The sequence below is a fragment of the Drosophila ananassae genome, chromosome 3L, assembly GCF_017639315.1.
Source record: "Drosophila ananassae strain 14024-0371.13 chromosome 3L, ASM1763931v2, whole genome shotgun sequence".
NCBI lineage: Eukaryota > Metazoa > Arthropoda > Insecta > Diptera > Drosophilidae > Drosophila > Drosophila ananassae.
The window spans coordinates 556,092-572,648 of NC_057929.1; the positions used below are offsets into that span (position 1 = coordinate 556,092).

At 44.2% G+C, this 16,557-nt stretch overlaps 2 protein-coding genes across 6 annotated transcripts; one reads left to right on the forward strand and one right to left on the reverse strand.

The window, feature by feature from the left end:
• Positions 1-3,183: 3,183 nt before the first annotated feature.
• Positions 3,184-10,783, forward strand: LOC6495368. Its single transcript, XM_001958641.4, has 3 exons — positions 3,184-4,785; positions 6,778-6,928; positions 8,106-10,783. The coding sequence occupies exons 1-3, from the start codon at positions 4,421-4,423 to the stop codon at positions 9,255-9,257; spliced, it is 1,668 nt and encodes a 555-aa protein (XP_001958677.2). The 5' UTR covers positions 3,184-4,420; the 3' UTR covers positions 9,258-10,783.
• A 1,287-nt stretch (positions 10,784-12,070) lies between these two features.
• LOC6495297 (homeobox protein Mohawk) lies at positions 12,071-16,513 on the reverse strand. Of its 5 annotated transcripts, none has more exons than XM_032451096.2 (11): positions 16,241-16,513; positions 15,578-15,731; positions 14,974-15,518; positions 14,762-14,910; positions 14,254-14,664; positions 14,063-14,164; positions 13,959-14,004; positions 13,877-13,895; positions 13,643-13,816; positions 12,383-13,578; positions 12,071-12,227 (listed from the first exon to the last, which is right to left on the reverse strand). In XM_032451096.2, exons 2-10 carry the CDS (start codon positions 15,690-15,692, stop codon positions 13,460-13,462), a joined length of 1,680 nt encoding a protein of 559 aa, XP_032306987.1. In that variant the 5' UTR covers positions 15,693-15,731; positions 16,241-16,513; the 3' UTR covers positions 12,071-12,227; positions 12,383-13,459. The 5 variants fall into 5 exon arrangements, with proteins under 5 accessions (XP_032306987.1, XP_032306986.1, XP_014763225.1 ...); XM_032451095.2 differs by having other exon boundaries at positions 13,877-13,898; XM_014907739.3 differs by having other exon boundaries at positions 13,877-14,004; positions 16,241-16,512.
• Between the last annotated feature and the right edge of the window lie 44 nt (positions 16,514-16,557).

The following is a 16,557-nucleotide window of genomic DNA, read 5'->3' on the forward strand; positions in this document are numbered from 1 at the left end:
AGACGGTTAAGCCATAATGCACAATAGCAGGTCATGGCGGAAGACAATGGGCCGGGCCCTCCTTTACCGTTACGCTTCAGTTTGTCCTGTCATGGGCGACAGGACACATCGAACTTTAATCAATTCTCGCGACTTGGGCTTGACGAGCGATAAAATCAAAGGAAAACCGCGCAACACTGGGCCCTGCCGCATGCCATTTAGTGGCAATTGTTTGTCCTCCACGACCGCCACGACCTAGTCCCCACACCACCCCATACACTCCTCCCCTTATACCAAACGCACACATGTCACATCTACCTTTGGCACACGCAAGGGAATTGGAGGCTCCACAGGCGCCTCAATGGAAGCATAATGAAAAATCGAAGAAATTTCCTCATACATACATTCGTGGCCATGGCTTTGTCCTTAACTAATACCTTCCTACTGTATATAGTATCTATATCCCATAGCAGATTAAAATGTTTAAAAATGTAATCCGAATAATATGAAAGTATGGCCTGCTATGGTTGTCTGCTGGAAACACGAATTTAAGGTGTAAGTTTCTTGTTTTTGCTCTTTTGGTTCAAATATCCTCCATATTCCAACCCCTCGACTCTAAATTGATATCTCGCCCCATCCTCTCCATGTATCGTATTTATAAAGTAACCTATAATTCAACATTTTATGCTTCCTCATCGATTTCAAATCAAATTACTCAACAAAGAGTGGAGCACCCATAAACCTAAATAAGATTTTATATATTTTTAGGGTTCGACAGTGGCAGGCGGTGCTTTTAAACTTTGCATAGACGCGGAACGAGGGCGAGACCTTGCCACCAGAACGTTGCTACATGGTGCCAGGTACCGTGACATATGAATCTGACTATGTGTGTGTGCTACACACACCTGTAATGCAAAAGAAAAAGCTGCGGGGGCATGCAACCTTTGCGTGTGATTCCTACAATCGAAGCTGGAACGGGGAGACCTTAAAATTTTCATTACGCTACATGTGAAAATATGAAATACTTTAGCAGGTCATGCAACGCAGGTGAATTCACCTCCATTTGATATCCCCATATACAACGATGTTTTTTTTTTTTTAGCTTTTGGTAAGAGGTGCTTCATTGCAGTGGACGTGTTGCTGCTTAGTTGTGGCCTGGCATGGCCCGGCTTGGTCTGCTCTGGTCCCATCATTACCTTGATGGTCGTGCATAATAAATCAACAGGCATGCATAATTAATGCTGTCAATGCTTGAAATAATAAAACGGGGAAAGGGATGTACGAGAAAGGATTGCCAGTGCTCCTGGCCTGTGGCAGCCTCATTAGTTTCCACACAGCATGGCACAGAAAAGTCACAGAAGAAAGTAAAAAAAGTATAGCATACATTTCAGCGTTCGCGGCAGAGATTTCTCTTTTGAGGCTTTTACTTTGAAGAGTCATACCCAAAAAGAGAAATTGTAGGTAAAAATTGTTTATAGTTTCCTTTAACTCCACTTCCATTCTAGTCTTAGCCATTCTCATTATTTGGCCATTTAGTTAACTGTCACACAGGCTTTAGACATGGTTTGTTTTGGTTCCCAGGGCTTACCCGCAACGCGTGCGCAATGCGGCGCCCAAAAGTGACCAGAAGCGACCGAAACTATCCATCATCAGTGGTGATGGTGGGCTTGATGGTGGCTGGTGGTGGCTAGTGGTAGCAGCCACCCCCGCATCCCTGCCTCTAAGTGCGAGACGCTCTAATGAGTCACGTTGCCAGATGCCAACTGTTGAAGGGCGGCGTGACAGAAAAAACGTGGTCGCTTGCCGCCTTCTGATACTTCTCCTTCGTCCTGGTGTCCCGCGTCCTCCTCCTGAATTGACAAATTTTCTTTTGCACCAAATCTAAAATTATGCCAGAGAGATGGAAAACTAAAATTGTGGCAACTTTTGTGTGTGTCTCTCGTTCACGGCCGCCGCAGCAACAACGCCATGGACTAGCTCTGGGCTCTTGAGCGCGCGCGACACTCGAGGTGTAGGCAACAACTACGAATTCACGAATATATAGTACGGATATAGGGCCCAAACTGTGGGGGCTGTTAAGCCGCCGACGTCGCACGGATTTCAAGACGATGCCGCCGACGCCGCCAACAAACAGTTGGCATGGCCAAAAACTCACAAAAGAGCGAGCAAGAGGATTTCAAACTACACTGTGGATAATGAGACATTACAATCCCATTTTAATATGAAAGATTAAAATTTCAATGCTTGAATATCTGATAAAATACCTGCCACATCCTTACAAATTCTATGACTTCTTGTATAAAAAATCTCAAACATTTTCTCACAGTGCAGCGAACGCAGAAAGTGAAACAGAGGAGCGGCAAAAATGGCGTGCAACTATTTACATATGTTCTTGAACCAGTCGGGCGACTGTGCCTTGTGCGATTGTGTGCAGCTGGCATAGGGAAGGTATATTGTACATGTATGGGTGCCCAAAAGCTGATCCCCCCGAGTCCACATACACACTACCGCCCCCGAATATTGGCCAGGCACTGCCTGCCTGCCTGCCTGTCATTCGACTGCCTATTTTAAATGTTTGTACTGCAGAGGGAAAGTGTGCCATAAATTAAACGCAAATTTGCCAAAATAATACGTGAATTTCAATTAGTCCCTAACGGTGGGCCATTATACAATGATGGCATACGTTTGGTGCCATTAAGAGTACCAGATATGCAAATGTCCCATATTTTATTTGTTGGATAATGTTGAAAAAATTATTTACAGATTTTTATAGCTATAACTTTAAGGCTTTATATAGTAGCCTTATTGTAAGTCCCGGTTTAAGGACTTTATTCTTGTTTAATAATCCATTTAAATGCAATTGTTTCCTTCAGATGATTGTGTACTTGCAGCATGTTGCATGCTCAATATGCGCGGCGTGGACTGTTGCTTTTGAGTCGCATTATTATTTATGGCCGTATGCCGTGAAAAATGTCAGTTGGCGACAAGTGTTGTTCAAATGGCATGCACGGTTGCCACAACAACAACACCAACAACAACAAAAATAACAAAAGCAACAACTATAGAAACAAAAACAACAAAAGCAACAGCGGCAACCATAATGACAACCCATACGAGCATACAAAAGCATTTGGCGCTCAATTTGACATGAAACGTGCAGGAACAGAGTCCTGGCAGAGTGAAAGGGATATAAAAGGAAGCTCAATACAAATAGCTGAGCTTGGCCTTTGTTGTTGGCTCTTCCTTTAGCGCCCATTCCCCTCTAACCCTACCCCTACACCTATCCACACCCACACGCCCCCAAAAATAGTCTGAGAGGGAAAGCATCAAGGGAAAAATGGGCAACGCAACTTGTAACAGGCAACCAGCAACATCAGAAGGAGCAACAGCAACAGCAACAGCAACACCGAACAGCCATATAGCCAAGAACTAACGGTAATAACCGAAGTGAAAAGGACCAGGCCGAAGGCTGAGTCGTTCGGTTTCCACGGCAACTTCGTCGGGGCGCACAACAAAAGGATAAGCCAAGCCAAAGTCCTCGGGACGGCAAACTAGTCAGCAAGTCAAGCCGGAGCTCAGTTGCAACAGCGCAACGCATTCACCCAGACGCACGCCACTCGGCCAGGCTAGCCAGTCGGTGTTACCATTGCTGTTACCGTTATCGCGATTCGCGGCCAAAAAAAAAAAGCAACTAAAAGTTACGGAAATAGTCTTGCCTTGGCCATCGATCGTTAAAAAAGCTAAGGCAGTGCAAGAAATATATATAGAAATGACAGGTTTTCTTGAAAAATAAGATCTTAAGAAAAAGGATTTTAAGAAAAAACTATTTTTTGAAAACAGTATTAAGGATATCTGAGTTACAAGTTAGGATAAATCCTATAAAAGTGTTGCTAGAAATTTAAACACTTCATTTACCAACAAAATATAATATACAGGTTTAAATTTAATTTAGTTTTTCTAGAGTTTTAAATCAAGTTTTAAAATGGTGTTTAAATAAAAACTAAAAAAAAAGTTACTAAAAGAATAAAAATTATAAAAAATAACATGAGTTTCTGATAGTTTTTAAACAAGGACTTTGAATATTGCTTATTGAAGCTTATTACAAGAATATATATAAATAAATATATATAATAATTAAAAATATATAAAAATTTATCTCTGTGTAGTGTGTTGTTGTTCTAAGTGTTAGTGTCAGTGTTAGCGTTGTTAGTGGTGTTGCCTTCGGGTCGTCGCTCGCGAGGGCTAACTCCCCAACTAACAGTCGCTCTTCGTCCTTGCTGCCGTCTAGAGCTATTGCTTTTGATTTAGCCTTAGGTCCTGGCGTCCTGTCCCGGCCTCCCCTCCCATTGTTCGAGTGTGCGTGTTAATAAAGGCATTGTAATGAGTGCGCCGTGCTAATCGTTATGCAAGCGCGCCTGCTTCGATTTCGAGCCTCAGCGAAATGTCTCTAAAGCGTTATGCAACTCTCCTGGCGGCCTTCGGTCAGAATCACACAATCCCGGCCACCACCACCTCAACAACAATATCATCGCTACTCGCAACGGCAGCGGATATTTCAACATCATCGGCCGAGGAGCCGGAGCAGTCCCAGGAGCATGGCTCCAGCTCTAGCTCCGGCTCATCGGCATCTTCATCCTCGATATCCACATACACCACCTACTACAGCAGCGGCCTGGGGCTCTATCATCAGCAGCGCGGCGGTTCAGGATCTGTCAGCTCTGGTGGCATCGGCGGCGGAGGAGGACCTGGTGGACCCCAGACATATGCAAATGTTGTCAACGGGAATGTGAATCTGCTGCTCGGCGGGTAAGTCTGACAGTTCAAACAACTGACTGATGGACAGAGGCACCAAGAGACACTCGCGAATGCAACTTTTTGGCCAACTTGGTAACTAAGCAGCCCCACATGTGATTTGGCAATTAATTAATTACCAGGCCTGCAAGAAAGTTTCGAGTGGAAAACACTCATTGCAAAATAAACCCATCCAAGTTGGCTCTGGCTCTGGTTAATTGTTTTCCATGTGAGGGGGGCGGTGTACTTTTTCGACTAACATATGCCCATTTTCACAAGCACTTTGGAAATTAATTCATGAGAGTCGGCGGAGGAGGCAACGTTTAGTGAAATTATGACTGCAAAAAAAAAATACATTCCAGGCATAAATCATTTAAATTTTATACAACGGGTCGTTTCGTTCAATTTAATTCACAGTAATTGCCATCATTTGTAGACATTTTAAACATTTTAGACGAATATGGCGAGTAGCTCTCATAGATCATAATGTTTATGCCGGGCTTGATTTATGAGCTGGAGCTACGAATTAATAAACATCAACATTTTATGCGCCTGGAAGCGAAGATGTCAAGCTGTCCTTTCTCCCTTTCTGGCAGACGCTTTTCCGTTTTTCCGGCTATGGTGTTGAGGGAAAATAATAATTATAATTGCGTTTAGCCATTTTTTCCATTTTCCTCTTGGTTTCGGGCATCCTTTTTTGTTTTTTTTTTAGAAAAAAAGGAAAGAGTTGCTGTTGCGGGAGATGGTTAATAAAATTTATTATTTTCGTTTGCAACACGAGCTTCCTACAGGACTATGACTATGGACCCTAAAAAAAAATGTCTAAAAATTGTCATCCCGGTTTTTATAGTTGTTGTGCCATGATGTGTGTAAACATCACGCATGGCCCGAAGCCAAAACTTTATTTTAACTACGATTTTATCGATTGTTTCGGGCAATTCATTGAAAATAGCTCAAATAAAAAATGCTCTACATCGGCGTTGTCTCTCTCCCCGACACTGAAGAGTTTGGATGGCGCGAGGTGGGGCGAGCTGGGCCCGAAAAGAGGTCCTTAATGAACTGTTGACATGCGAGAAATTGCGTGAGACGGGGAAAATGAACAGCCAAAAAAGAAAAAAGGACGAACCAGAGGATGAGGTAGAAACAAACAGTGGACAGACAAGTGGGACACAATGTTGCATTCTAAAGTGGATTAAGTGACGTCATTGAAATTCCTTGGGCAAGCAAATCGACACGAAGCCCATTCCGGCTGGGTCTTGGACTAAATAAACCAGTGAGTCTCAATAAACTGACATGAATTGGCCGAAAGCGCTAAAAGGAAAATATGATAACTGGCAATCAACCTGATAGGTGGGGGGCTGGGTCTTTCAGATTTATTGACAAATTTATGAAACGGATAAGGGTAATCGGGGAAAGTAAGCCAAGCTGAAGACTTTTCAACAAAACGATTGAAATTTTAATTTCCGTTCAAGAGAGACATTAATCATATAATTAGTAATCTCTAATCTACTTAAATCATTAAAGTTATGACCTAAATATGACCTATTTAAAGGATTAAATTAGTTGAAGTTGTTCCCTGGGAGTTGAAGTAACAAGTGCTTTCTACTAATTAAAGTCAGAATCCCAGTAAATTAATTTCCGCTCTGGTGGTGTGTGAAAGCAACCGAAAAAGGACAACATTGTTTAGGGAATATATATTCTACAAATAAGGCAGGACAGGCAGTACGACAACTACAGGATAAAATAAATAAACAGACAGAGGGACAGACCAGATAGCATTTGCAATTTGTTTGAGAGAATTAATAAATGCCAAAAACGGCATTAATACTCAATATTATCATGATGGCCATTTATCGAGGCCCCCGGCCACCAACTCCGCCGCAATCATTCATTCATTCCGGCCCCGGACAAAACAAAATACACGTGTCTGTGACTGATACTCGTGGAATAACATTGCATTCACATTCACTCTCATATATCCCACATTCGATTCAATTATTGTTGCAGGGCCATGCTCACCCTGGTGACAACCATATTGTGTGTGGTCTGCTATTGTTGTCATCGTAACATCAAAAAGCGAACCGAGGCCGCCTACAGGCAGCAGCAGCACCAGTGGCTGGAAGGCGATCCCAACATGGAAATATACAGCGTCGAGCAGGTGAGTTTTGGGTTTAGTATTCCATTCTGGGTATAATAATAACAACATACAGATGTCAAACACATTTTGAATAGAATAGGGACGAAAAGGTTTATTCAAATCCCGAGGATTTCATTAGTTCTAATAAAGGATTTCAAAATCAATATGAACAAATTGTATTCGGAAGAGTATTCAAGTGACAGACAAAGACTTTCCACAAGTATTTCAAGATTTAAACTCAGGAGGATGATAAATTAGTCTTGATGGTGAAGGGATAAGGACTACCTCTCCTTTTTGGGTCAAATAAACAAATAACTTTCACCCAATCTCGTTAACCTCAAATCCCAATTATCGGCTAAAATCACAATTAAGACCATGGAGTATACAAATAACCACTACAAGCTGCTGTTTATTCCCCGTTTTGACATCACGTCCAATTTGAACCCAACCCTAATTGTCCTTTTTCAAGTTTAAGCCAACATTTCATGAAGTCATGAAGTGAAGAAAGTGCCGGAGGACGAGGAAAGTAATGGATATTTATGCGGCGCATTTAACAGGTGCCACAACAACAACAAGAACAACAACAACTGAACTTAGTTGGCCAAGAAGGGGCGCGACAATTGTTGGCGAATGCAAGTGGGGCACAAGCCGCACTCACTTGGCCATCGGGTTTATTAAGTTACAAGCCAGGCGGCCCACTAACCCAAACCCAAACCACCAACCACCCACTACTGCCCTATGCCATCACTCAGTTCATTGTTGTTTGTTGGCCCGCTGGGACGAGGGAGAAGGAAGAAAAAAAGTGCCGGGCCGGCAAAAGGCTCCGCGTAAATCAACGTTAGCCTGTCCAGGCGCAAATGTCAACTGGCGGGCAGAAAAAGGCGATACTGCTGACAGGACGGGGCTGGAAGGCGGGGGTTGGAGGTCGCAAATTGGTGGTGGCAGGTCGGGTGGTGCAGATGGCCCGGCGGAGACAAATAAATTTATGATGTGTGCAATTTAAACTTTTTTATTTGATCGCGTAAATTTCATTTGTCCACCTCGTGTCCATTAAGAAAGAAAATGGCGATGCATCCGACCATAGATCCTTGAAATTTGTAGGCCTAAGGATGTATTCTTTTTTGGTAGAGGAACTAGTGGCCTCTTCTTTTGGCAATAACTTCAAAGTATAATATATTTATTTCCCTATTTTCCACAGTGCTATGAAACATCTGGCCTATTCCTGGGCGACTCCACCGATGGCCTGTCCGTTGTGCCGACTCTGCACCATGAACCGCCGCCCTCGTACGACGCCGTGGTGCTCCACGAGCAACAGCTCCACCAGCAGCAACTGGAGCAACAGCACCAGCAGCAACAGTTGCAGCTGCAACTGCAACAGCAACAGCTTCTGATGCAGCGCGTCTCCCCGCCGCCCGGCTACCGATCCACCCTGGACATCAGCAATCAGAATGGGGCAAGCGGCAGCCGGGGCACGCCCGACGGCAGCGTGGATGCCATGGCCAGTGGCAGCACTGGAGGATCGGGACCTGGTCTGCTGGTTAACAAGCAGCTGCAGCTGGCGTTGAATGCCCAATCGTGCTGCTCGTTGCAGCGGGCGGAAGTGGAGAGCATGTGGAATGCAGCAGCGGCGGCGGTGGCAGCTCGCAGCGGAAATTGCCTGGAAATGGAGGTGTTACAGCCGCCACCCTCCCTTCCGCTGGCCCTGCAGGCCCGCAAGCCGGCCCAGAACTTGCGGCTAAACACCTTCGGGCGCCGATACCTGCAACAGAATCACCAGCACAGCGCCAATCACTATCGGAGGGGCTGTCCGCTGTGCGGCAAGTTCCGCTACGAAGCCGAAGCGGAAGATGAACCGCTGACCGCTTTGTCCGTGGAGAGCGGCCTCAACATGGGCAGGAGGGAGGAGCGGCTGGAGCCCGAGGAACTTGAGGATCCAGAGGCTTTGTGTCCATGTCCCGGCGACAGCGAAAATGGCAACACCATTGCTCCTGACGTTACCGCACTGCAGGATGCGGCCAACGGCAATGTCCAGGCCGCAATTGTGGAATCAAGCCCGCCAGCAGAGCCCATCAGCGCTGTCAACGACGAAAATGACAACGCTGCAACATCGGGCACACCAGCGGCCACATCCACATCCACATCCAGTGGCAGGCATAGAGGCGAGCTGAAGGACGAGCAGGAGAATCTGGAACAGGCCACTGGCGGTAACCGAGAGGAGGTGGAGGAGGCCGACTTGAACACCATTAACGAGAACGGCATCATCAGCCTGGACATGAGCAAAATCATTGACAGATCAGGGCTGCCCACATACGAGGGAGCCATCAAGCTGGAGTCCAGCGGTTATGTGTGAGCCTAATGAGGACTAGTCAGATTCTCTAAACCCAAAACCGAAACCACAAGTGTGCTTTAACTACGATTAAGATGTGTGAACAATGACTTGAGTTATGTTATCTCGGAAGTTGCAATAAAAACACCCATAACACTAAATATTTAGGTTTTAAGAGTGCAGTTTTATGCAGTAGAATCTCTGCTATCTAGACACAATAATTTTAATGTTTAAATGTTTAGAGCTAAGCCCATGCATATCCGCTCGTACTCAAATAAAATCAAAAGTTGTAATCGAAATTAACAAGCGACCTGAATCGGGAGACCTTCGCCTTAATATGCATAATGCTCCGTCATACGCAATCCGATTGATTTTGTATTAAACGTTGAGTGAAAAACTCGAGAGGCGATAACAGAACGAAACCAGAGCAAAGAATGGCATGCGAACAAATCGTCAAAGACAGCGGTTAACAAGCGGCAAAAAAAATGCCACCCCATGCCACCCACTCGTACACCCACACAACCACCCTCTGGTATGCCGCTTTTCTTTTTTTATCCTTCTGCTCCGCATTTACCTCAGACACAGACGGCAGTTGTGTCTCTCTGTCTGGATGATTTGCATCCGCAGAGTGAGGCGGGCGTTGAGGAAGAGGTGTCACCATGTCGGCTACTTGATACTCTAGGATATTCTTTTTCAAGATAATTTGATTGTTATTCTTTGCTTTTCTTTAAAATAATAAAATATTTACAAGGTAAATATTAAGAGAGTAAATATCAAGTAGAAACCACATATCAAGTATACGCACTGTTCATCAGTTCAACACTCATCAAGTATACGCACCGTTGCCCATATTATGTTAGTTACTTGCAACTCTACTATTAATAATTTAGATAATTTATATATTTCTTATGATTTCTTATGATATGAAATATATTTACAAGTAATAAGAAAATATCAAGTATACGCCACTTAAACACTCATCAAGTATACGCACCGTTGCCCATATTCGAACAACTTTCATTCAACTCTCGCTGTAAGGGCATTCGAAAACAAATCGTTTATAACAGTTGGGGGTTTGTTTGTGTGGTCAAGCGATGGCAAGCCGGAGAAAGAGATCTCTTGTGTTTTTGTGCCACCATTCTGTTGCCCTCGTGCCACATTGAAATGGTAACAAGAAACTTGTTAGTTTCTCTCATCATTGTGCACAATTTCATTTGACAGCAGGCCACGGAAGAGGGTACATTTAAGCGTTTATGCAACCTTGAATTGCTGAAAAGGGGCTGGCCATTATGCATGCATCGGTTGTGAAAATCCTTAATCCACCAGGTAACACATACTATATTATTTGAACCACTTTAGATCACATCCTCCCCCCACTTGTTTATAGATTTTTGAGAATTTTTGAGAGACAAAATGTATGATTTCATTTAACACTCATACCGTCGTGCCAACAACATTTGATGATCCGTTCGATGAAATTCGTTCACGTGAGGAGCGGCAATAAATAGAATGAGTTTAATTGCGGTTTATTTATGGCCATGCCAGCAATAATTCGGCCCGGCGAATTAACACAAATTCGAAATCGATGCTCCGGCAAGGAGCGCGAGCGCGCTTTGTTGATAATTGCAAACTGAAAGCGATGCGTCCGCTGCCGCTGCTTTTGGCACAACAAGTCGCAGCTATAGGCTACTGCCACAGCCGCAGCCGAGTGGCAGCCACAGCTGAGTGGGGCGGGAAAATTGTTGGGAAAAATGATAGAAAAGAGAGCACCGCCACACGCCAGACGCCAGCTAATGTGTGCATGTGTGGGAGGCCAAACAAAATAGAGCGAACGAGAGATGAAAAACTGAAACTGAACTGAACTGAACTGAAGGCTGGGGTGAAAATTGATAAAGCCTAGGGACTAGCTACCACCTCACCGCTTTTCACCGCAAACTGCGCAGCACCGTTTTGACCCTTTCCGCCCCCGGGTTCGATTTATTAATAACACCAAGAGACACCCGAGGGTGAGCCGAACGAGCGACCAAATGAGAGGTGTAAGATGTGAGCACCAGTACAAGCACTTTGCCAACAGCCTCTCGTATTTTTAATTGCTGCAAATTGCCGCTTAAAAACTCGTGTTCCTGCTGGGGCATCGGGCCAAACTACTCGAGCCACTTACGCCGATGTCATCTTCATTATCATCATCTGGCAGGCAGCATCACCATCCACATCATCATCATCATCATCCTGATTCAGTTGCCGGAAAAACTGAAGCTGCAACGAGTGTCAGGCACGTGCTTAAAAATAGACTCCAATGGGTCACTAAATATAAACCATTTGGCAATTGGATCGGGCTATGACCTAAAAATTCAAATAACATATTTTGAGAATAGGAATTTAAAAATATTTAAGGTCATATATAATAATTTCTATTGGAATATTTACAAAAGAAAAAGTGCCAGATTATAAAACAAAAATACATTATAATCTCAAACTCAAGCAAGCTACTGGGAAGCCTCGAATCAAGAAGAACATAATTATTCCATTTGAAATTTTAGAGCGATAAGGCGCTATTATATCTACGCCGGGAAGCTCTTGTAGTAGTGCTTTGGGGAATCTGCAACAGTAGCTTAGAAATGTAGAGATTATGGCAACGCCAAATAAAGCATGTCATGACGCAAGTGGGCCACAGCCAGTCACTATAGCCGCAAAGGAGAGCCCGAAAATCGAAAGTAAAAGTGCAAATAAATAGCCAAAAAAATGCCAGTACACGTACGGGTCTACCTCACTTATATATGTAGGTTTACGCAGTGAGCTATTATTTGGGTGCTATTATTTAAAGGGGGCTTATACTATAATGCTTAAATATGTAATTGTTTTTATTTGTACAGCTGTTAAACATTAAACAATAATCTTATACTATAATGTGCATTTGAATTCTTGAATTTGTAGATGAAAGCGAAGATGTTTTCAAAGAAATCCAATTCAAATTCTGAAATATACAAATTTAGGCTAAAAAAGAAGAAAAAGAAAGGATGAAATAAGCTATATATATATATAGTATATACAATCTAGACCCCCTCTACGCTCCCCCTCTAAACCCCCACCAAGATGACGCCTCTGGCCAACAAACACACACAGATCTATCCATAGAGATGTCGACTTACCCACACTGCAGATGGGACTGCTCTTTGCATGTCCTGATTTCGTCCGCTGCCAGGACAACTGCGGCTGGACTCCTCGAACAAGGAGGGCGGTGGGAGGGGCGTGGCAGGAGCTAGGGTGTTGCTGGTGTGCGATAAGCGTGAGATTTTCAAGCGGTGCAGGAGGTGTGGCCGACTTGGCCAGCAATGAAGCGGTAGTGGTTCTCCAAAATGACTTCTACCTTCTCAGCTTTTTTGGCTTTTGCGTTGCAGGCAATTGCTAGCGTTACATTTTAAACAAAAGTTTGTTTTTTAATTGTAATTTACACAAAGTGAACACGACGGCAGACAGAGAGAGAGAGAGACAAAGACAAAAGAAGACGGGCGACGACTGGCTGCCAATGCGGAAAAAACACTCTAATCACCAGACGTTCATTGCAACGTTCTCGAAGCAGCCGGCTACTGACGTGACGCTCATTATATATTTCAACGCTTTTGAGTCCCGTGTTTGCTTAGTTGTTAATAATTTATTTGCGGGACAAACATTTATTGCAAAAAACAAAAAACAAAATCGGTGACTGACCGTATTCGGTTGTCTCGAAAATACTTCATTGGCATTACAGTAGAAAAATACCAAAACACAAAATAATACTACAAGTCTAATTGGAATTAAATCCTCACCCGCCAGTTTTAAAAATAAAAGACAAATTCTTTGCTTATATGACACCAGTTAAGCGCTGGCGCCTAAAATGCACATGTATTTGGTTTATTAAGGGTACCAGAAGTTTGCGTAATTAAATTAGTGTGACATAATCATATCGACTTGTTTGTAAATTGACATGGTAGATATGCGTACCTGACTGGGTGATTGGGTTTTGAAATTGATCTAATTTTTTGTACATTTTCTTTAGTAACCTACTCGATTAACAGTTTTGTTGACGGCCAAGCAGCATAACTGTAGGCCTAAGCACAATTTTTTGATCTAAGACATGCAGAGTCTGCAGTAACTTCAAAATACTTAAATATATATACATTGAGGTCTCCCCATAAATCGAATCGTTGTAGTCTAGTGGTGTGTGGGACTAATTGGGCAGAGCCTAGTTAGTTGCCCATATAAACGAACTCATCCTCCTGGACAACATCGTTCTGACGCACAGCCATAGCCGTCTCCACCAGGTAGTACAGACATTTGTACTTGTCGCGTTCATCTCGACTAATATCTAAAAGGTTTTCAAAAGTAAGGTATTTATTTTTAATATTCCTCTCTTATATTAGATTACATACTTTGTGGCTGCGGTGATGGCTGTGTCTGTCCATTATCTGCATCGGTAATGTGGAACACATCGTCCGGCTGCAAATTTTCCCCGCCCTCCATTTGATTTGGGACTGTTAGAACTGTTGCCTCCGCACCCACAGCCTGGGTCAGCTCATTATTGGAGAGCAATACCTGTTGATTGCCTGTTACAATAAAAAAACTGGATTAATTTGTAAACTTATGTTAAGTTTAGTTTATCCTACCACTTCGCTTCACTGCAGCCTGCTGATTGGCATTCCAGAATGAGGTGTTATTAGCTGATCTCTTTTTAGCCGCAGTACTTACATTCTCTCCAGCGGTAGTGGCGACCTCTTCGGTACTGAAAACGGTCCTGCAAAGGAATCATTCGTTGTGAGTTTTTGAAATGCGAATATTACTACGCTACTCACTTCATAACGCTTTGCCAGTCGTCGGAGGTCTCGAAGCGCACTTCCTCTTCGCTATGGTGTTCACAGGACTCGTAACCTTGGCCACTCTCCTCGCCCTCAGATCTGCGGATAACAGAAATATATTTTAAAGCGAAGAATAATTTATTAAAAGACTTAAACTATGAAGTGATCGGTCGGAGTAGTGGCTGTACCTAGGGGCGACCACGTAGCCTCCGTATTCGTCCTGATAGCAGTACATGGCCGCATCGCTCAGATTGATCTCCTGCTGTACCACTGGCTCCAGCTTTGGCTCCTTATTCTTCCCTCCAGCACTCTTGCCGGCGGACTGACGCTTGCGACCGCGCTTCGGCGGCGAAGGCTTCTTTTCATCATCAAACTCTGGCGGTAGCTGACCAAAGAGGCTATACGGTAGAATGGACCCAGTGGAGCTTGAGTTGGAGCTGCCGCCGCCACTGGTGCTGGATCCCGAGCTGTTTCCGGTGGCACCCAAGGCGGCAGCCTTGCGCATTTGATAGTTTTGGATCTTATCAATCATGGTTGCTTGTAGCGAGGAGTGAAGACTTTGGAAACCCATCGGATTGTTTGCAATGGCCTGCTGCCAACTTTGGAGAGGAAGCGGGTGGGAGGGGAAGGTGGAAGGTGGTACACAACACTCAACCTAGGAAACTAGATAATTGGGTCAGAGCGACCAGTAGGTACCTGTAGATGACGCTATCATCGTATTCGGGCTCCATCTTGACAATCTGTCCATTGGGGCCCTGAACATATTGGTCGAAATTGGTGAGAACGTTGGCGATGCCCTCATGGATCTCTCCGGCGCCATCAACCTCCTCGGTAGCTCCAACAATCTTGGAGGAAGAATAAGTGCCAGAGTTAAAAAATGCAATGATTTGGATATAGGGCTATCTCACCACTTCGGAAGCCGGACTTCCAGTAATTGGATTTGGGGTACCGCCAACATTCATACCCATGGACCCAGAGCCAGATGAGTTCGGGCTGACCTTCTTGCCACGTCGCGAAATGGTGAAGTGTAGAGGATCGTTACCTTCGCGTCGGATCATCTCTGGCAGTATGCGGCGACGGGCGTTGATGAACCAGTTGCAAACCTGCAACACGGTGAGATTCGCCTCCTGCGACAGCGTAAACTTTTCGGCATCACTCGGGTAGGCGTTGTAGCGGTGCTCGTAGAGCCAGCGTTTGAGGATCTTTACAGAGTGCTTGGGCAGGTTGCCACGCCGTTTGCGCAGCGACCCATTGATATCGATGTGGTGATCGTTGTCCACCATCATATCATGGTAGTTCTGAACTTCGTTACTGTCCACACCATGAGCTCGCTCGGCGCTCAGATCCTCCTCAACGATCCCGTCTCCCGAAAGGGTCTCCATCACGGCCATCGAATCGTCGGCATGGAGCGAATCTTGATCTACACTGGAATCCGAATTGAAGCGTTCGCGTCCTAAATAAACAAAAGCTTTCAGTTTTTTTTTTCAAATATTAAAAAAAATCAAGACTTACCCTCGCTCTCTAATAGGCTGGCCTGAACATGAGCTTCATGCATCATGTCCTGGATATTCTGGCGCACCTGGCGGTCCAGCACCAGATTGACCTCCTCTTGCTCTGGAGAGATCATACCAGCCTAGATCCTTTTGAAGGGGAGCCAGGAAACCGACTGAAACGACAGCACAGTAATTGATTGAAAACTCGAAACGAGACGACGGGATTTACGAATTATATTTTCGTTTGCCTTAGAAAGAATATATGGTTTTGAACTATTTAGAGAACGAAATTATTTGTGTTCACAGCTCGGGCTTTGAGATTAAACTAACTTTGGATGAAGGGACACAAACGGTCCAGACATCCCCATCATGGCCCACTGAGCTGAATTTCAAAAATCGAATTGAAACTTTGCCGGGTCTGTCTACACAACCAGACACGCGTGAAATTGAAAATCAATCGAGGCTTGGTTCAGGTGGAAACGCTCGAATGAAAAAAAAGCCACAATTTAAATTTTGAAGTAAGTTACACATACTCGATAGCAGATGTCCCTTGCCAACACACACCACACACATATAAGCGGTAACCAACACTGAACGTCAAATTGACACTTTTCTCCCAATTTTGTTTGACAAATTCGATGCGCGCGTAAATAACGGGCATCAATTGGAGTTTTGGCATCACCTGTAATATCCGAACATTTGCCACTGACATTTAATTGCACTTTTCACTTGCTTTTTCTGGAATTTTGACCCCCAGACAGGGCCGTGACGCGAGCAGATAACAACGGGCGTCACTCCTGAAACTTTATGTCAGGACATTCGGGCTGATACTCCTATTTTGACGAGGGGCTTTTCTTGTCCGCAATGATTAACGTATTCAAATGGATTTTAGTTTTATCTGGACTTTCTTTGCGAATAACTCTTTTTCTTGGCCAGAAATAAAACAACAATATTGGTGATGGAAGTATGTTGATAAATTCCGATTTCTTGTTAAGTGCG